The sequence below is a fragment of the Aegilops tauschii genome, chromosome 2, assembly GCF_002575655.3.
Source record: "Aegilops tauschii subsp. strangulata cultivar AL8/78 chromosome 2, Aet v6.0, whole genome shotgun sequence".
Classification (NCBI taxonomy): Eukaryota; Viridiplantae; Streptophyta; class Magnoliopsida; order Poales; family Poaceae; genus Aegilops; species Aegilops tauschii.
In genome coordinates this window covers 184,810,763-184,832,855 of record NC_053036.3, presented here as the reverse complement: position 1 = coordinate 184,832,855, position 22,093 = coordinate 184,810,763, and the positions used below count along the sequence as shown (strand labels likewise).

General features: G+C 46.4%; 1 protein-coding gene across 1 annotated transcript; it reads left to right on the top strand.

The window, feature by feature from the left end:
* The first annotated feature begins 8,719 nt into the window (after positions 1-8,719).
* LOC109755438 (probable mixed-linked glucan synthase 3) lies at positions 8,720-12,890 on the top strand. The gene is made up of 4 exons (XM_020314349.4): positions 8,720-8,965; positions 9,083-9,351; positions 10,325-11,066; positions 11,168-12,890. The coding sequence occupies exons 2-4, from the start codon at positions 9,086-9,088 to the stop codon at positions 12,770-12,772; spliced, it is 2,613 nt and encodes an 870-aa protein (XP_020169938.1). The 5' UTR covers positions 8,720-8,965; positions 9,083-9,085; the 3' UTR covers positions 12,773-12,890.
* Positions 12,891-22,093: the final 9,203 nt, after the last annotated feature.

The following is a 22,093-nucleotide window of genomic DNA, read 5'->3' as shown; positions in this document are numbered from 1 at the left end:
GATAGCGCTCGTGGGTGTTGCTTGCTTCCCGAAGACGTCATTGTAGGTCTTGTTCTTGTGCCACGGTGTGGGTGAAAACCTTTGTCTGTTTGCTCGGACTCAGCAGCGGCGATGCTTAGCACTGTCACCCTCTTGGGGGCGTTATCGTGGAGCTCATGCGTCGTCGGTTGGGCCGTAGGGAGGTGTTAGGCTCGTTATAGGCTTCAAGTGTTGGACTGGACTTTTGTGGATGTTAATGTTTATATTAATGTTTTTAAATTATTTGCAATGTCTATTTGGGTTTGTTTTGGTGTCAAATTTCAAGTCCAAAAAGTGAACAGTTTGGGATGCGACGGGCGGTTGGGCGCACCGACGGCCGCACGACCATGAACAGACGTGCCTGTCCGTTTTGCCGGCCCAAACAAACAAAATCAGAACAAAACGGACATTCGCTTGGAGTCGTGTGTTGTAGTTGGCCTAATAGTGGTCTTGTCTCTCTCTTCTTCTTTTTTTGTCTTCTTGAGTTAATGGCTGGTGTCATTTGATGGTCTACGGGTGCATGTGGAGTCCTGGTAGTCAAGCCCCTGCGGAGTGGTGCAGAAGGCCAGACAACAACGTTGTGCACGGTCGCCTAGCTAAAATCGGATCAAATGATCAGACGGCTCTCCGCGCGGCTGATGCGCGCTGTAAAATCATCCGTCTGATTTAAAGCCTTTTCCTAATGTTAGAAACCCTTTTAATTTTTGTTGTTGTCAGAAACACATCCAGCTGCCAGGAAAAGACGACGATGAGGCGCATCTGTCAGACGTCGTAAGAACGTGGCACGGCGCCCCCGCCACATCGCTAGTTGTATCTCTCCCACAAACAGGAAGCGTGCCGCGCGTGCGTAGAAGATTCGAGGCAGTTGAGGCCCGTGCACCATATGTGGAGGAAGATGAGGGTGCACTGCTGCAAGCGTTGCACACGACGGATTGGCTCCAAGGACGCCACTCGCCGTCAGCCCACCTCCTGTTTTGCTTGTATGCGTTGGTGCTACGATCGTGATATATTGTCACTTCTACTACCGGTACTTCCTCTTCCACGTTCTTCAACAGACCACTGTAATTTTTTGAGTTGAAACTGTAATGTTGTTATGTTGCCTAACTTCAACAGACGAATGTTATTATCCACGCCACGCATACTTGCTATACTATTGTTTTTACACGCCACGCCTTAGAGCATCTAAGGCCGGACTCGCCAAATCCGGGCCCTCGAACGCCCACGGACGTGCCCGGACGCGTCCGCGGACAGTGATCGGGCACTCCACAAATCGCGTGGTCCACATCCGTGTCTATCATATCCGAACATCTATATCCATACTATAGCATGCAATGTCGATCAAACTACGTAAATCAGCTCCGGACATAGAAATTGCACAATAGTTCTCCAAAAGATCCGCCAAAATTCGCACAAACGACGGACCACTATATACTACATCTAAAACTTGTAATTAAAATCAACTTCACAACTTCCGGACCAGCCCTTTCCCCTTCTGGTCGCCGGCGTAGCTGTATCCGTCATTGGCTGGTGGAGGATCGTCCGATTCGTCGAAGGAGGAGCCGTTGTCGTCGGAGGAGGAGGAGTCGACGATGACGAGGCCCTTGAGGCACTAGACGGCCCGGTCCTGCTGGCGCCTGAGCTTGGCCAGCCGAGCCGCCTCCTTCGCCTTCTCCAACGCCTCCCGCTCGGACTGCTCGACGGCAAACCGAAGAGCCTTGGCGTTCTTTCGACGGAGCCGCCGAGCGTCCGTCTCCGCCGTCGTAAGCGACCGGCGGTAGACCCACGCGAGGAGCCGTTGGACCTCGTTGGGCTTCGCCGGTAACTCACGCCGGCGGCGGACAGAGCTCTCCACAGCCTCCCTCTCCCTTGCCCGCTGCCTCTCGCAGCGGGCGGCGCGCGCCTCCAACTCCGGCGTGCGCGTCCCGGCCGGCGGGGTGGGCACAAGCACCCACCGCTGTCCACCAGGGGGAGCAACAGCCGGCGGGGCGAGGGGACGGCGTGGGGAAGCAGCAGCCGGCAGGGCGATGTGACGGCGTGGCGAAGGCGCCGAATGCGATGGCCGCCTGTCGCAGCTGCCAATGGGCCGGGAGGGGCCCGCGCCAGCGTCCGAGATGCGCCAACGGGGAAGCCGGGGCGAGGCTGCAGATCCGGAGCTGCCCCGGTCTCCACCTTGGACCGCTCCAAGGCGATGCGGAGGGCAAGCTAGCTCATACTCCATATCCACTTCGTCGTCGCAGCGGCTGCCGGAGCTCGACATTTGCGCCAGATTCGGTTGGAATCGGTGAGGGGAGATGAGAGGACGGAGCGAGAGAGGAGAGTGAGTGAGCTAGGGTTTCAGACCGACGAGGGCGATGGGTTTTTTTGTGGGACATCCGTGGGGTCGGTGGTGGGTCGGGCTTGTCAGGCGGACGCGCCCAGGCGTGCCTGGGCCACACCATATCCGCCCCATATTTGGGCTGGATATGGTCACTACTAGGGAAAACGTTATACACAAAACTTTAGCAGTAGCGCTTGTTAAAAAAGCACGCTACTGCTAGACAGCAGTAGCGCGTGCAAAATAAGCGCGCTGCAGATGCACATATATCAGTAGCGCGTCTCACCGAAAACTCGCTACTACTAAAATTCCAATCACTTAGCCGATGGGCTACACATAGTAGTAGCGATCTTCCAAAAACCGCGCTACCGCTAATATACTTATAGCAGCGCGTTTATGCATAAAGCGCTACTGCTAACGAAAAGAAAGTAAAATGAAAAAGAATAGAAAAGTAAGTGAAAATGAAAGAAATAGAAAAAGAAGAAAGGAAAAATATAAAATGTAAAGAAAAATAAATGAAAAAGGGAAAAAATGATGAAGATGTAGCAGTAGCGCGTTCGCTGAAACGCGTTATAGCTAACTTAGCTATAGCGCGTTTTCTGTAACGCGCTACCGTTATTTTTGACTTAACCAAAAACGGTTTTCCCCCGGCCACCACTTCTCCCCCAAATCGATCCCTCGCCCCACTTCGCCGTCGCCCCCACTTCGCCGCCGTCTCCTGCCGGCGTCGACGCCGCGCTCATCCTCACCGCCGCTGCCCGAGGCCGCCCAGCCTCACCGCCGCCGCCTCTCGGGTCGCCCTCGACCTCACCGTCGCCTCCCTCGACCTCACCGCCGCCGCCCTCGACCTCACCGCCCCCGAGCCCGCCCAGGACCGCCGCCTCCCGATCCCGGGCCCGCCCTCGCCGCCCCTACCTCCGTCGCCGAGCACCTCCCCGCCACCGTCTCTCACCTCTCTGTAAGCCCCCCCACCCATCCTTTTTAGTTAATAGATGTTAATGTTAAGTAGTAGATAATGTTGATGTTTTTAGTTACGGTAATAATAGATGTTAAGTAGTAGATAATGTTGATGTTAATTAGTTCAGTAGGGTTTAGTTTTTGCATTGAGTTTGTTTAACTAGATGTTAATTAGGGCAGTAGGGTTTAGTTTAGAGTAAAGTTTAGTTCAGTAGTTAACTAAATATAATCTATATTTTGAATTGAGTTTGAGAGAGCATGAGATTTGTGTAGATTTTTTTTGTAGTGTCAAACGCTAGGACATGCAAATTTGAAGTGGTCAGGATATATGCAAATTCCTCAATTGTGTTTGCACATGTTTCGATTGTGCCCAAGTGGCCTTTTGTTGTTTCCAGGGAATGAAGCCGAGTGGCCTATGTTTTGCCGGAATGTTAATTCATTTCCGTTTCCGGAAATTTCTGGTTCTCGATTTGTCCACTTTTTAGCAAAGGTCCTGCCGAAATTTTTCGTGAATTTCGGCATGACTTGTGCTGCAAACTAGGACATATCGAGTGCCCGGGATTTGCCGCACCGGGAAGGAGTCAACGTTCCTGCAAAACAATAGGCCTTTTTATGTCATTATTTATTTTATTAGGTCTAGAATTAATTGACTAGATTTAATCGTAGGAAACATGGCTAGCAACGATGAAGGACAGGGTTCTGGTGATTGCGACGACGTCTACCGGGCGGCAGACGAATTTTTTAGCCTTGCCGACGATCAACCGATGTTGTTGCTGGGCCCACCGGTGGCATCGGGGATTGAGACTGACACGCAAACCTGTGCTGAGACTGAGACTGGCGCTGAGACTGAGACTGAGACCGGCATCGAGACCGGCGCTGAGACTAAGACCGGCATCGAGACCGGCGCTCAGACTGAGACCGGCGCCGAGACTAGCGGAGCCGGTGTAGAACCGAAAGCAAAGAGGCACCGGCTTCCTAACAAGCTCGGGACTACTAGACTGGTGGTCATGGAGGTGGACGACGGCAATTTTGAGCCAAAAGCGCCCCAGGAAGCGCGCGCGTGCTACGGCAATCAAATAGGCTGCATCGTACGGACAACCGCCACCATCAACGATGAGAAACTACAGAAGATAGATAATATGAGGCCCTCCCTCCTAAAGAAGTTTCATCAGATATTCTTGTTCCCGGACCGGAATGAAAAGGATTATAAAGATCCAGATATGGACCCGACAATGAAGAAGATAAGCAAACACGCCATGACCAAGTTTAGCGACGCGTTGGCCGCCTGGAAAACAAGGGTGAAAGCAAAGGATCATCGGCAAGAAGGAACCCTACTCCGAGATTGTAAAGGATAATCCGAAAATCACGGAAGAGCAGTTTCAAATATTCAAGGCGGCTTGCGAGGCCGAAGCTGCCAAAAAAAGTCTAAGTACATGAAGGGGCTTCAAGAGAGGAACATTGAGAGCCACCACCTCGGAAGTCGTGGTTATGGCGGGAAGAGGTCCAAATGTGCCAAGGAGGACGCGGAAGCCGCGAGTCTGGGCATCCCAGACCCCTTGGCGGAGTTCACCGTCCCGCAGGAGCGTGACATCCTCAGGGCCCGGCACCGTTGGGGCCCAGTGAAGAAGGTTTTCGAGACGAACGCGGTCACGACGGAGTTCATAAGACTGCTGGTAATTTTAGTTTCTGATCAATTCGACTGCATGTTAGTCATATTTGTAAACGATCCTTGTGCCTTTTGCAGAGAGAGCAGCACAGGATTGCGGCTGAAAGCGACTCGCCTTCTGAGGCGTTGGCGAGGCCCAAGTGGGACACTCCATTGAACCGGGCGTTGAACATATTGAAATGACTCCCGGTGGAGACTCGACTGTCATATGGATGCGTGCACGGTGTCGGAGACGGCGCGACGTGGAAGAAGTACTACCGTGAGATCACGGAGGAGAGAAAGGAAAGACAGAGGTTAACTGAAGAAAATATCGACAAGAAGGTTGAGATTGCGGTTGAGAAGAAATCATCTCAGACAGTCGCAACAGCGGTAGCTTCCACAAAATAGGTGGTTGTAGATATGTATACTTCCTTGGTTCCGGCCGTTTTAAATTGGACCAGGCAAAATCCAGAAAAAAATGCAGCGGACTTTCCCCTTGCTGACTTCTTGGGGAGCAGCTCGACTAGCCCTGCTCCCGCACCGGACGTGCTCAGCGGTGCTTCGTCTTTGGCTGAGCTCGACGCCCTCACGGTATCTGTCACACCGGCCCCCTTCAATAAATGTATAATCTCCCGTTTTCGTTGCCTTCCGGATGTCTCACGTTGCAGACTTTTCTTTGCAGCCCGACGAAACCCCGTGCACCATATTGTACACCATCGGCGACCATAAGGTGGACGTGGGGAAGGCGACGATAATGAAGCCGAAGGAACCATTGTTCCACAGCCGGCCGATCCCCCCGAAAGTCTTCAAGGTTTCCGTGGCCAGTGTCAAACCGGGCCACGAGAATTTGCCTCCTCTGGTACTAGTGGGGGATGATGACGAGACCCCGCGGCGGCTTGGTGATTGTTGCAATGGGTGGGTCCTGTTGTGGCCAAAGAGTCTGCTTCGTCTGGAGGCGGCCGGGAGCACACCCATGAGCACGCAGCCTCAGCAAGGTATGAACATCAACACCCCACCTACCCAATTAGTGCCGGGTGTCGGGTTGCGTGATAGCGCACGGGGTAAGGAAGAGGCTCCATTAGTCGCTGATGACGTCGCCATGGATGAGGATGAGGATGACGATGGCAATCAACAGTATGTCTATACTGGCCCCTACTTAGGGTTTGAGCGTCATGAGTCGGTGCCTGAATTGCCGTCTCCGAAGGCTGAACGTATTATGGACGACCTTCCGGTAGTAAAGAAGTCTAGGAAGAGATCGAGGAAAGGCAAAAAAGCTGGTTCTATGATCCAGCCGCCTCAGCAGCCTCGGGTTCAAGACCGTATAGATAACCCCGGTGCAGATAAATGGCATATCCCTGGTCAACCAATCCTACCTGCAGCAGCGCTAGGGGCCAGATTCGGCGATCTAGGGAGACTTCATGACGATGTGCTGCGGATAGAGAAAGGCCTCATCGCCTCGAAAGATCCAGGATACCCACTCTACGTGGTTAACATTCCGCGGCAATTGTCGTACGTCGGCTTCTTCCCCGCGGATAAGTTCTTCCTTCGATTCGATTACATATTCGACATGTTTCACGTGAAGAAGCTGGATTTTACGTTTGTCCGCCTTTATGCCTTGCACATGAACTACATCATCGGGGTTGAGCAGATACCTCATATCTGTGTCGTTGACCCGTACTTCATGCACGAGGGCTTCTTGGGAGTCTGCGCAAAGCACCGTGAATACGCGAGGGAATACATCGTCAATTTCATGCTCGCCAATAAGGACAAGGAGGCGATTCTCGTGCCTTATCATCCCCTGTAAGTCATCCGCGCGGATATCCTTCCTTCGATTTCAATCATTCATTTGCACGGTGGAGGCTAATTAATTTGAGGTGTACTTATTTTGCGCAATGGCGGGCGCGCCGTCCTCATCATCCTCTACCCCCGATACTCCCACGCTCTTCACTTGGACTCGTCGAAGAACATTAACAAAAAGGATTACACCCACATTAAGGATGTTCTCGACAGTGCTATGTTTTACTACGAAGCACGGGGTGGAGAGGTCAAGGACAAGAAGAGAAGGGGCAGCAGGCTCGCCTTCGGCCATAAGACCGACTTCTGCTGCATCCAGCAACCGAGTGATTCTCTTAATGATGGATTCTATGTCCTACACCACATGCTGGAGTACAGACAGGATCACCAGAACCTTCGCATGTCACCTACATCCGGCGATGCCCATATTCTGCAATGGGCAAAGAACGTAGGAGATATCGAGGATCATCGACTTCGAGCTGAGTTCTATCACATTCAGCGCGAACTTGCCCAAATCATCATGAAGGAGGTCGTTGGAAAAACAGGGATGTTCTACGAAGAAGGACAAATGTCGCGGGAAGACGTCCGAACACGGGTAGCCTCTCAGCGTCTCGACCTGAAGCCTTTCACTAGGCTCGGGGACTATCTCCCCGACTTGGATGGATGGCACGACATGTTGGAGTGATTGTCGATATATGACAATGTGTCCGTTTAGTCCATACTTTCTGTATGACGAAACGTTGAGTTATGCACGACGAAACTTTATTTATGATGTAATTAAACCGTCCTCCTCGACTAGCGACGATCACTCTAGTTAGGGCATTTTGGGTACGATCAACTTTGTTATTTATGCTTATGATATGTTGCTTCTATTTTTGCCAAGTCTGTCTCTTTCTGTTGCTCAACTATATATGTTGCATATCATCGACTCATGTGACGATGCAGGTGCATAGATCATCGATGGCGAAGAAGTGCTACGCCAGGAATATATATACGACGAGTGGCCGGAGTGTCAGGCCCAGGTGTACCGGTTTCCGGTTTCCAAGCGACATGCAGTAGTTAATTTAGATTCACGCTAATGCGAGAGAGGGATACGAACTCATGTACTGCATAGTTCCGCTCTCACTCAAAGTGATAGCTCTTCTCGCGTATATCACTGTTTAGATGGATGACGATGTAGTTGCAAGTAATCGAGACTTGCATGTATCGCTATTTTCGAGATGATACGAAATACCATTTTGTGTTGGATGATGATTATGATGAGACTATTTGTATGTATATGCTATGATTACATTTGTGGTCTCGCAGCCATTTGTATGTGTATCATGATGACATTTGTATCCGCTAAAGATTCTTGTATACAGCATGTTCAAATACAAAAAATATATGCAAAAAAAAACTACTAAAATTAGCAGTAGCGAGTGGAGAAAGTTAGCAGCAGCGTCACAGTAGCAGTAGCGCGTCCAGGCAATGCGCGCAAGAGCTATTAGCAGTAGCGAGCTTCCATGAAGCACGCTGCTGCTACACTTGTATAGCAGTAGCGCGGGTGTGCACGTGCTGCTGCTACGGGTTAGTTGTAGCGCCTTATAATTAGCGCATGTCCCCGCGCTACTAATGTACCTAGAACCCACGCTGCTGCTAGGCTTTTCCCTAGTAGTGGGTGGGTGCCGCTCAGGCTGGGCGTTTGAGGCCCGTTTGAGGCGTTTGTCTGGGTCGAAAAAATATGACCGGGCAGTGACCAGGCAGCCCACCCGGGCGTATGAGGCGACTTTGAGAGGTCCGGCTATAGATGCTCTTAATGGCCATTTGTCCTCATAGTGACACGTCATGTCCTGTTACTGTTCATCATGTGCGTTGGTCGAGATACTTGGAACCTGATGTGTGGCAGTGCATCTGTGCATGCGTTGCACGCCAGTGTACCAGCTTAGGCCCCGCTTGGAACGTCGGTTGGCCCCTAAATACCCCCCGTAAAGAATACACATATCAAGGCGTCGTTTTCCAGCTGGAAATCGTATGCAACCGGTAATATACATCTGTAAATTAAATCCGGGTGTGCAAATTTACGCCCATGCCAAGCGGGCCTTAGCTGGACACGCGAGAGTGTGTATATAATACACCCGTGACCTCCTTTCTATACCGTACCGTGCAAAGCACTGTCTCCTCTTCCTCTCTATTTCTTATTGGCTCCGGCACCGCACATACGCGGAGCTAGCTAGTAGCATTATCATCGCCCTCAGGTACGTATTATTGCTTACCTTATCATATCTCTGTGCATGCGTGTGACAGTTGAGCGCATTAGCACAAACATCAAGGCAGGATTTCCTACCATTTACGTGCATGCACGCACCATGCAGGCAATGACGACGTCGCCGGCGACAGACGCCGGCGCCGCCACCGGACTCAGCGAGCCACTCCTCTCGAACCGCAACGGCGTCCACGCAGGAGCACTGGTCGTCACGCCGGTCGCGGCCAATGGTCACGGCGGCAAAGCCAAGGACAAGTACTGGAAAGACGTCGACCAGCCGGGCGACATGGCAGTGGCGCCAGACCTGGAGAATGGCGGCGGCCGGCCGCTGCTGTTCTCGAACAGGAGAGTCAAGAATATCATCCTGTACCCGTACAGGTGGGCTTTCCTCCTTGCAATTCGCTCTGCAGTGCATCTATCTTCAGTAATCTAAGGGGCCCAGCTTGGTGTATGTTTTTTAAACTGATAGCAAATTTTGTGTCTGAAATGTGAAATCCAGTGAACTTTATCTTAAATCTCCGCAAGCAACATCAGTTTTTAAGTGTTTGAGGCAAAGGACCTTTCAATATTAACTGAGATAAAAACTTTTCTGGGTTGAAACGAAAGTACTCCTGGAGTATTAATCAACGTTTGTTTTATTCTAAGAATTATGGAGGGGGGGGGGGGGGGGGGGGGGGGTAGTAATGATCAAACGTTTGTTTTATTCTAGTGCACAATATTACAAAAGTCTAGTTCCGTAGAAAAGTATCTTCTTTATTTTTTGACAGACTATATATAATATGGCCTACGGGTGCGAACCATATACAATACAATGCACATATATAATAGATTTAAAAAAATACATATACCATATAATTTATCAATACATATGGTCATTTATGGGTTACATATAAGAGACAAATATGTGTGAATCTTCTACTGCTATCATGGGTCCATAAATTTTATAAGAAATACATTCTAGTCATTTATGGGCTACATAAAAAAGACAAATATGTGTATCAAAAGTGAATCCGGCACTTCCTACTATGGGTCGATCAATTTTTTTGGGTGTGCAACTCGCACATTAATGTGTTTTTAGTAAAAGAAAACTGAAAATATGTAGAACAAATCAATGTGTATAAGTTGGGAAAAAACATCAGGCTCCTTGGAGCATGGGATCCAAAACACCACACTCTTCTGAAGTCCTGAAACATTCTCGTTTGAGATAGATCGATTTGTTCTCAGAATATAAAATGAAATAGCTTGTGTTAATAAACACTAAGTACTAGTAGTAGGCACTTGCATAGCTAGACTATACATTTGCAAACATTTGCATCCACTGATTACATTTTTCTCCGCTCATGATAAACAGGGTATTGATCCTGATACGAGTAATCGCCGTCATCTTATTCGTCGGATGGCGCATCAAGAATAATAATTCTGATGTCATGTGGTTTTGGGTGATCTCGGTCGTGGCAGATGTGTGGTTTAGCTTATCATGGCTAAGCTATCAGCTCCCAAAGTATAATCCCATTAAAATGATACCCGACCTTGCTACACTCAGGAAACAATTTGACACACCAGGCAGGAGCTCCCAACTGCCAGGCATCGATGTCATTGTCACCACTGCTAGTGCTACTGATGAGCCCATATTGTACACCATGAATTGTGTTCTCTCTATCCTTGCAGCCGACTATCATATTGGCAGGTGCAACTGCTACCTATCAGATGACAGTGGCTCATTGGTCCTCTATGAGGCATTGGTTGAGACTGCAAAGTTTGCTGCTTTGTGGGTTCCCTTCTGTAGAAAGCATCAGATTGACCCAAGAGCACCGGAAAGCTATTTTGAACTAGAGGGCCCGTTGTGCGGAGGGGCCTCACATAAGGAGTTCATTCAGGATTATAAGCATGTATGCACGCAATATGAGGAGTTCAAGAAGCATTTAGATATGCTTCCTAACACCATCCGCCAAAGGGCGGATATTTATAGTAAAACAGGGACAAAGGATGAAGATGCAAAAGTGACTTGGATGGCTGATGGAACACAATGGCCAGGCACATGGCTTGACCCAGCAGAAAAACATAGGGCTGGGCACCATGCAGGAATTGTTAAGGTATAGAAGTCTTTTTAAGTAACTATTACTTTTATAACATATGTAGATTGGCAAACAACATTTCATTTTCTGACAAATATGTAACTTGTTTCTTACAACAGATTGTGCAGAGCCATCCAGAACATGTGGTTCCACTAGGTGTACACGAGAGCAATGACAGCTCACTCAACTTTGACGGTGTTGATATGCGCCTGCCGATGCTGGTATATGTGGCTCGTGAAAAGTGCCCAGGTGTCGAGCACAACAAAAAGGCAGGTGCTCTAAATGCAGAGCTACGTATCTCAGCTCTACTTTCAAATGCACCTTTCTTCATCAACTTTGATTGTGACCACTACATCAACAATTCAGAAGCCCTGCATGCAGCTGTTTGCTTCATGCTAGACCCACGGGAAGGGGATAATACTGGATTTGTTCAGTTCCCGCAAAGATTTGATAATGTCGACCCTACAGACCGGTATGGAAACCATAATCGTGTCTTTTTTGATGGCGCCATGTACGGCCTCAATGGTCAGCAAGGGCCTACTTACCTTGGCACAGGTTGCATGTTTCGTCGCCTTGCACTCTATGGTATTGATCCACCTTGCTGGAGAGCCGAGGACATCATAGTCGACAGTAACAGGTTCGGTAACTCATTACCCTTCCTGAACTCAGTTTTAGCAGCCATAAAGCAAGAAGAAGGTGTCACACTACCACCAACACTAGATGATTCATTTCTTGAAGAGATGACAAAAGTAGTGTCATCTTCCTATGATGATTCGACAGATTGGGGTAGGGGAATTGGCTACATATACAATATGGCAACAGAAGACATAGTAACAGGATTTCGCATCCATGGGCAAGGCTGGCGCTCCATGTATGCTACCATGGAACGTGAAGCGTTCCGTGGCACTGCACCCATCAATCTAACAGAGCGCCTCCGCCAAATAGTGCGATGGTCTGGTGGTTCCCTAGAGATGTTCTTCTCACACATTAGCCCTCTGTTTGCTGGTCGTCGACTCAGCTTGGTGCAGCGACTCTCATACATCAATTTCACTATCTACCCATTAACATCACTCTTTATCCTAATGTACGCCTTCTGTCCAGTGATGTGGCTTCTTCCTACAGAAATACTTGTACAGAGACCATATACCAGGTACATTGTGTACCTTATCATCGTCATTGTGATGATCCATGTGATTGGCATGTTTGAGATAATGTGGGCAGGAATCACATGGTTGGACTGGTGGCGCAACGAGCAATTTTTCATGATTGGCTCGGTAACTGCATATCCGACAGCGGTGTTGCACATGGTGGTGAATATCCTTACAAAAAAAGGTATACACTTCAGAGTCACCACAAAGCAACCAGTGGCTGATACAGATGACAAGTATGCTGAGATGTATGAAGTGCATTGGGTTCCCATGATGATACCGGCGGTTGTGGTATTGTTTTCCAACATCTTGGCTATTGGTGTAGCAATTGGTAAATCAATCTTATACATGGGGACATGGTCTGCAGCGCAGAAAAGGCATGGTGCACTGGGTCTGCTATTCAACCTGTGGATTATGGTGCTTCTTTACCCATTTGCATTGGCGATTATTGGAAGATGGGCCAAGAGAACCGGAATCCTCTTCATCTTACTACCCATCGCTTTTTTGTCCACTTCATTGATGTACATTGGCGTCCATACATTCCTTTTACATTTCTTTCCATCCATGTTGATATAGAAAGTACCTTAGCATACTTTTCTATGGACAACTATGATAAATGAAGATATCTCCTTAAGGAAGGGACTTAATTAGTTGAACTTGTATATTGTGGTATAGTAACATATTTTTGGACTCTTGAGTGGCAGAATAGTACCAAAACCATGGTTGTTCCCGCAGAAAGAATCATGGTTTCTAATTGATGCATACCTGCGTGTAGGGATGGGGATGAAAAATGGAGATGGGGTGGCAGAGCAGCTAGATGTTTTTTGAAAAATTTATAGATCTAACTTCGTATTTTTTAGCATTTGGAGCGAACACCATCAAACACGTTGTATCTCAAAGATGTATCCCAAAGCATGTGCTCCTCTGAGCAAACTACAATCTGGCAGTAGTACACAGTTTGCTCTAGATGGCAATCCGAGCGAACACTTTTGGGGATGGTAAATCATGTTGTCGGGGCATGGGTATTGCCACCATTTTACGTTCGTGAATGTCCAGTAAATGCTTTCCAGAGTGCCACACTCGTTACAGAGTAGTTAGGGTTGTTTGGTCGGAGAAATAATCATTTTCCAAGTGGTCAATGTCAAACACTAGGGGGGTAAAGGCTAACTTAGGTGTATGTTAGCCTTGAAGTTGATGAAAAGGAAACTCTTCGGGAAAATGTCTTAAATAATATGACAAAATGATGACAGATCATTCTGCCTGAGTGCTAAACATTGAAAAAAACATCATATAGGTGGGCAGCGGCAGATTTTTTTCCTTTCAGAAAGCTTATAGATCCGACATCGGATTTTTTTGGCATTCAAGTGAACACCCTCAGGCACGTTGGATCTCGTGCAGAAGTACCAAAGTATTCGTCCCCAAACACTGCTTCAAGCGATCTACGAGCTAGCGGTAGTTCATGGTTCGCTCTAGATGGAATGAGCGAACACTTTTGGAGATGGCAAACTATGTTACTGGAGCATGGCAATTGTCACCATTTTACATTGATGTAGAATGTAATTTTTTCATCAACATGGAAAATCCTAAGCATGAAAATTCTTGTCATTTTTTTAGGCTCCCAATTTTCCATGCTATAATCATGGCAAATCCCCGAAAACGCATGGCAAATACATCAATGCAGCATGACAATTTTTTATACAACATGGCAATTTTTTCTTTAGAACATAGCAAATACCATGACAATTTTTTTTTCACATGGAAATTCTGAAACATTCGCTATTAGTGGCTATTTTGAGCGAACAAAAACATTTGTTCATCACTCTCTCCCTAGGGGAACAAATCCTTCGCTCGGAGGGACAACCGAACAATATACATGCGAGAAACGATATGGATTGCAATTGGCACCTCAAATGTGTGCTCTTTTAGTGCCTCATATGTTTGATTTACTTTTTGTACAGAACCTCGTGAGAGGTGCAAGGTGCTTCAATTTCATTCAGAAAAAGAGAATTCATGAGGTATAAGAAAAATGAGGCCAAAATCACACAACAATATGGTTGATCATGGGACAACATGCAAGACAAAAACCCAATGATGAACACGAACAAGCCCTAAACAAATAGACACCACCAAAAGCCAAGCTTGCCAGTACCGCATGCCAGCGATTGTGGGATAATGACACCCCGACAGGGAAGAAGAAGGTCTACGACAACGCCTTCAAGGAGTAAATGGTTCCCATAAGCGCCAACGTCACTGGCACCGACCCCCATTCGGTCAAAGCTTTCGCTCTAATCTCCACACTCCACGGTCTCATCGAACCCCGTGAGAGAGGATCTGGACACCACCCGGCAGCCACCGAACCTTAGCTCCAACCAATAATGATTTTGTGTCAAGGTGAACTCTTTGATGACACCTTCAAAAGGATAATGATGATCTTGGACTCCTCCGAAGCTCGTTCCCAATGATTGCTTCCTCATATCCCAACTAGCAGTGTTTGTTAGTTGAATGTCTATTGGGTCCTCAAAAGTAAGAGTTTGTAGTATCGGAATAATACTTCCTCAGTGCTTGAGAACCAAAGTATAAATTCATGGAGTTCTCCTATGCTCCAATGATCAGTCTTGCACTCAACTAAGAAACTTTTCTTGGTCTCCAACTTAACTAGTGAGGTTGTCAATCTCATTAGCTTTTTAGTTACAAGGATTAATGTATCGACTATATGGAAATTATTTTATATGCAAATGAAATTGAAATTCATAATATTAAACAACAATAAAGTAAGAGAACGAGAATGTATTTAGGAGGAATACAAGAGCGCAATCCATAATTTCACAAGTGTCATCTCTCCAAACAACATATGTATGGTGAATAAATTGCAGTTATGTATCAATTAAATTGCAATGTTTATGTTTGATAATACATGTCATATATGCATTTTGTCATTATATCTATAGACCGTCTTCTAATTGCATCTATATCTAATACTCTACTTCAAGATTGAGATTCATCTTGCATCTCAAAGTAGTAAGTAAAAGCAGTGCATTGAATTAAACAAGATGACATAATGTTGAACCCAAACAATATACACCACTCCCTCATCATTCTCCTCACCTGAGTCCATCGCCGAGACAACTAGGGAACTATCTTCTTGTCCTTAGTGGAAATAACACACTAAATGCCTTTTTCCCTTCTCATTGGGATATATTACTTGCAAGGTTACACCCAACCAATACACACCACTCCCTCATGGAGATCATTCATCTAAACATGGTCATCACAAGACTAATAGAATGGCGAGCGTGTATATATATGAATCATGAGAAAATAACCAAAAAAACATCTATAATATATAATCTGATCATAGAACATTAATTTATCACAACTCAACATAATTTCTTAGGAAGCTCATGCGATCTTGGTATTAAAGAACAAAGAGAGGAGATACTACAGAGCTACTGCTATGGACCCATGGTCCAATAAGTATTACGCATGCATAATTACCGGAGCAACAAAGTTGATGAAGAAGGCTCCAATCACAACTTACCCCTTCGCTAGAGTACCAAAGGGGACACTGTTAGAAATATGCCCTAGCGGCAATAATAAAGTCATTATTATTATATTTCCTTAATCATGATAAAGGTTTATTATTCATGCTAGAATTGTATTAACCGGAAACTTAAATAAATGTGTGGATACATAAACAAATACCGTGTCCCTAGTAAGCCTCTACTAGACTAGCTCGTTGATCAAAAGATGGTTAAGGTTTCCAAACCATAGACATGTGTTGTCACTTGATAACGGGATCACATCATTAGGAGAATGATGTGATGGACAAGACCCATCCGTTAGCATAGCATATTATCGTACAATTTATTGCTACTGCTTTCGTAATGTCAAATACATATTCCTTCGACCATGAGATCACGCAACTCCCGGATACCGGAGGAATACCTTGTGTGCTATCAAATGTCACAACATAAATGGTGGATCATAAAGATGCTCTATAGGTATCTCTGAAGGTGTCTGTTGAGTTGGCATGGATCGAGATTGGGATTTGTCTTCGTGTGACAGAGAAGTATCTCTGGGCCCTCTCAGTAATACAGTCACAAGAAGCTTGCAAGCAAAGTGACTAAGGAGTTAGTTGCAATATGATGTATTATGGAACAAGTAAAGAGAGTTGCCGGCAACGAGATTGAACTAGGTATGGAGATACCGATGATCGAATCTCGGGCAAGTAACATACCGACAGACAAAGGGACAACGTATGTTGTCATAAAGGTTCGACCGATAAAGATCTTCGTAGAATATGTAGGAACCAATATGGGCATCCAGATCCCACTATTGGTTATTGACCGGAGAAGTGTCTCGGTCATGTCTACATCATTCTCGAACCCGCAGGGTCCGCACCCTTAACGTTCGTTGACGATATAGTATTATTAGAGTTATGTGAGTTGGTGACCGAGTGTTGTTTGGAGTCTCGGATGAGATCACGAACATGACAAGGAGCTCCGAAATGGTCCATAGGTGAAGATTGATATATAGGATGATAGTATTTGGTCTCCAGAAAGGTTTCGGGATGCACCGGGTATTTATCGGATCACCGGAAGGGGTTCCGGGAGGCCATGGGAGCATATTGGGCCAAACGGGCCAACGAGGGAGAGCACACCAGTCCACATGGGGCTGGTGCGCCCCCACCTCATGGTGCCGGCCCTAGGGAAGGAAGGGAGAGGGCCAACCCCCTCATTCCTTCTCTTCCACATGCAGGGAAAGGAAAGGGGGGCGCCTCCCCTCCTGCCTCCCCCCACGCGCCTAAGAAGGAAGGGGGGCGCGGCCAGGGCTGGAGCCCAGGGCGGCCACCGACCCCCTTGGGGGCGCCCGTAGGCTGCCTCCCCTCCCCCTCCACCTATATATATGTGAGGACGGAGAGGGGCAGCACACACCACGATCCCTAAGCCGTGTGCGGTGCCCCCTCCCTCTAGTTCTAGTTCCTCCTCTGTCCACGTTCGTTGCACTACAAAAAATACACTTCCGTGATGATACGTGTTTGTCACAGTAGGCCGCGTTTTTTGTCATGCATGTACATCCATGACAAATTTACGACAGAATCAAGATAGTCATACCTGTGCTGTCGTAGAAGTGTTCCATGACATTACCAAAATTATCATCACGGAAGTGTCCACTTCCATGACGATAAATCACGCGTCACAGAAGTGCTTTCGTCAAGGGTGACCGACACGTGGCATCCACCGTAACGGAACGCCGTTAAGCTATCGGGTCGGGTTTTGGATCCGATAACCCGTTAACAGCCCCGACCAATGGGGATTTTTCACGTGTAAAATCATCATTGGCTGGAGGAGACATGTGTCAGGTCCGCGTTGGCACAGGTGTCACTCATTCAATGGGTGAGACGCGCCTATGATATGTTGACACGTGGACCGGCCCATCAAGTTTAAATGGGCCGGCCCAACTGAAGGCCCACAAGATTTTGCGGACCATAATGGGCCGACCCAGCTAAAGGCCCACGAGATTTTGCGGACCATAATGGGCTGGCCCAGCTAAAGGCCCACAAGATTTTGCGGGCCATAATGGGCCGGCCCAGGTAAAGGCCCAAAAGATTTTTGTGTGCCATAATGGGCCGGCCTAGGTAAAGGCCCACAAGATTCTTGCGGATCATAATGGGCCGGCCCAGCTAAAGGCCCACGAGATTTTGCTGACATTAATGGGCCGACCCAGCTGTAGGCCCACAAGATTTTGAGGACCCTAGTAGGCCGGCCCATTAACTGGCTGCCATGTTTTGGGCCAAATGCCGGCCCATATTTGATCCGATCCATTAATGGCCTGCCACGCTCCGGGCCTAATAGTGGCCCATATGAGATCCGGCCCGTTAAAAGCCTACCACGTTCTGGGCCAAATTACGGCCCAGATCAGGTCCGGCCCTTTAAGAGGCTTTGGGCTCAATTATGGCCCATATCAGATTCGGCCCGTCAACTGGACACTATGCTTTTGGGCCCACTTGCTAAAGGCCCACTTAGTAATTCGGCCTGATATTAGTTTTGGCCTGTTAAAGGCCCGTTTAACATTTCGGCCCTATATTAATTTCGGCCTGTTAAAATCCCGTCATATAGTTGGGCCTAACTACGGCCCAGTTTGCATCCGGCCTGCTCGCAGCCGATATCTGATTGGGCCAAACAAGGACCGAGACAATTTTGGCCTGTTAAAATCCCGTGATTTGATTCGCACAATCATGGGCCGGGGTTCATTTCGGGCTGCTGCCGGCCCGTGAGCTGTTCGGCACGTTTCAGGCCCAACCTACATCGTGATTGCATGACGGCCCGATTATGTACCGTAATTTTATGGTTTGGCCGGTTTACTGCGAAGACAGGATATATATACAGTAAAATAACTGCAGCATCGTGAATAAGAAAAAACCTAGACTATACAATAAAGAAATTACGGCATATTACATCCACTGGGCATCAAAGTTCGCCACTATGATAATAAAGCACAAGCAAACAACAGATTACATACACTGGGCATCAAAGATCGCCACTAGTGCAAATAAACATGCCGACAAAATAATATACAAAACCGACAGCACTTCAATAGAGTTCAAGAAAGGTTAGCCCTGCTGGGGAGCTGCAGCGCAAGCAGCTGAGCAAGATGATGAGACTGCGCTTGTCCAACACTTATATCTTCCTCACTCTGAAAGATAAACAAGCAGACAGATGACAGGTTTTGCACATAAAAGTATCAGTGATGACAATTCATCACATTTCTTACTGACGAATAAAGTGACATAGTTTAAAATTGCATTAACACAATATGGTATTGTTCAGGTCAAGACATGGCAGGAAATGACATTGTGAAGGAGTTGGCAGCTTCACGACACCACTGGATTACAGATCAAGAACTCATAAGTATCAATGGTTAGTGTGCTGTCAATTTATACCATTTCAGATTGGCAGATAAAGAGATGGTTTAAATAATAGTAGAATGATATGACATTGTTCATAGTTAAGACATTGCAGAATATGACTTGTGCTGTAGTGGGTAGGTTCACCACACCACTGGATTACGATGAAGAACAGAAGCATACATGCAGTGCAAAAGAAGATCACTTGCTCTGTATAGTTTAATTTACATGGTATGAAGAAGGAAATTGGTTGTACAACTGAAAACTTAAATTGAGAAAGGACAAACTTTTGTTTATGAACTACATAATAAACTTTAAACAAGCAATTTGATGCAAACACCAAAAATAAACAGCTATTGCAGTCATGCCTAACCAAATATATACAACAAAGTTTGAAGGCTTGAGATGGACAAACTTACATTATTGGCGAAGACAGGCTCTATAAAGGCCTTGTCCATGCTGATGGGGGGGGGGGCAATTCAAGAAGTTTACCACAGAATCTTCTTCAAAAGCATTGCCTTTATTCTATATTTTGTTAAGAGTAAACATAGATGTGATAATATACGAAAAAATGGAGAATATTTAAGATAAGATGAAGAGTGATGCTACATAACCAACTAGCTAAATGTAAGTGCAGCGATACAGGCAAAAGGTACAGCCAAGAGCAATGCACAACTAAACTTCTTCAGTACCAACCTTATGGCAAGAGTAAATATAGATCTGATGTGTAGAAAATGGAGGGCAAAGGAAAATAAGCTGCAGAGTGATGGTACATGAACAACTACCTATCATTATAAGTACACTGACAAAGGACAACATGTACTTACAAGAACAATGCAGAGCTAAAAAAACATTGGCATTGGATATATTCTACACTAATGTAACCATTCATACAGATCAGATAATTTGGAGCGAACAATTGATAAGCAAGCTATCATGCATACTTCTGTCACATAATGAACCAGGTATGTATGCAAGTACAGTGATACAGGACAACAGGTACTAAAAAGAGCAAAGCAGCGGGCAGCATATTTGCGATATCCTGTCGTTCTTGTCAAACCGGAATTCTTCTTCGAGCAGATTTCCTGCAAAAAAGATCCGTAAGGCACATGCGGAAAAGTAGAAGTTCAAATTGTCATGTGATTTCATAGATAGTACCTCATCCTGGGAACGAGACCAGTGCATAACAAGGTTTTTCCATTCAATGTCTTCTAAATTTAGCACAGGAGACTTCACCAGAAATTCGTTTATAGACTTGCCATCAAAGTGTGATTTCCTCAGGAAACACCGATACTGCTGCAATGCTTCCTTGAAAAGCACAAGCAAGCTTTGCTCGTCATGACTATCCAGATTGACCCTCGCCTAGTTACAACAATGTAATGTAAATCATTGATGTGTTCAATCAGCAGAAAACAGGAAAATAATAACCATGAATAATAACACTTACACGTAAGTTGGACAGGAAGATGTGAAAATGGTGTTTGTCTTCACAATAATCTTCCCATGATGGGAATATATGCACGTAGTCCCTAACAACATTGAAAGCATTGTCTTTTAAACTGGGAATAAATGGAATGGGGTTCCAATCTGCAGGAATTGGCTGTCTCTGCAGTTGGGATAGGTCTTCGGCCGGTGGACTTGTTGTACTTTTTGCTGGAGTGGGATTTTTCTGTGGTACAGCTGGTGCTATGGCAAATGAAATCGGTATACCTTTTGCTGGAGTGCAGGTCCTGTGTGGTGGGGCTAGTGGTGTGGCCAGTGAAGTATGGGTACAGTCTGCTGGAGTCGGTCCTACGTTTTGTGTCACTGGTTGTATAGGCAATATAAGTGGGGTGCTGTCTGATTTCTCCGGCACCACCACGTTTTTCAAGGACTTTGCTGGTGCTCCTTCAGGTTCGGCAATCACCCTCTTCCTTTTTGATGTCTGATGCACAAGAACAGCATTTGAGTGGAAAAACATGGTATGATGACAGATGGAATATGTATTGATAATGGATGGGCATGGCATCTCGACATATATGATGAGTAAACTAAGCAGATGGCGGTGCGACAAAGTAGAAGAAATGCAAGACAACATATGCAAGATACCCGCAATCAATAAAACATTGCCAAATTAGAACAGGCACCTTGATGGGTGAACAGGACAGGCCATCTGCCTTTGACTCCTCGAGGTTAGAATAGTCATTAGGATCATATTCTGAACAAGAATCAACAGGTGGGGAGCGTATGAGTTTCATTGCATCCAGAATGGCACTCAATGCCTTGGTGCCAATTTTGTAAGTCATTGCAGTGTTTAGCTTCAAGAGTGGACTGCTGCTAGTGCGACACAAAGCAGCTACACAGATCATAGTGTAGATATAACGGGAAAAACTTAAGCATCAGAGTAAAATCAGCAAAGTGGAACTTGCTGGAATATATTTGCTAGTATTGCCGGTACGGCTAGAAAGGCTTCGGATACCAGCGCTCTTCAAGTGAAGGTGCGGTACTGTTAATATCAGTGTAACTCTCAAAGGCGACACAACTCCCCGCATTTCCTTGCTATTCTTATAGGATTCAAGTGGGCAGGCCACTACAAATCCTATTCCTATGTTTACAAGATAGTACGAATCAAAGAGGCTCAAAGTGTCCATCACAACCGACCGTATAGACCTCTACACTGCACTACTATCATACTCCCTCCGTTCCAAAATATAAGTCTTGGTAGAGATTTCCACTATGGATCACATACAGATGTATCCAGATACATTTTAGAGTGTAGATTCACTCATTTTGCTCCATATGTAGTCCATGGTGGAATCCATACAAAGACTTGTATTTAGGAACGGAGAGAGTACATATTAAAGAAGAACGGAAGAGGAACATGGTAAAGAAGAGCAAGCAGATTTTGGATAATAAAATGTTGGTTGCGCAGTGCCCACACATGATGAACCAGAGCGCATTAAGAATGCAACTCCCAGCTGTCTCTCGACCATTTCAGGCGGTTGGATGAA

Excerpts from the sequence above, each read along its gene's own strand:
- LOC109755438 (XM_020314349.4), top strand. The coding sequence starts at position 9,086 with ATGACGACGTCGCCGGCGACAGACGCCGGCGCCGCCACCGGACTCAGC. Across the intron at positions 9,352-10,324 it reads ATCATCCTGTACCCGTACAG|GGTATTGATCCTGATACGAG; the intron begins GTGGGCTTTCCT and ends CATGATAAACAG. Across the intron at positions 11,067-11,167 it reads ACCATGCAGGAATTGTTAAG|ATTGTGCAGAGCCATCCAGA; the intron begins GTATAGAAGTCT and ends TTCTTACAACAG.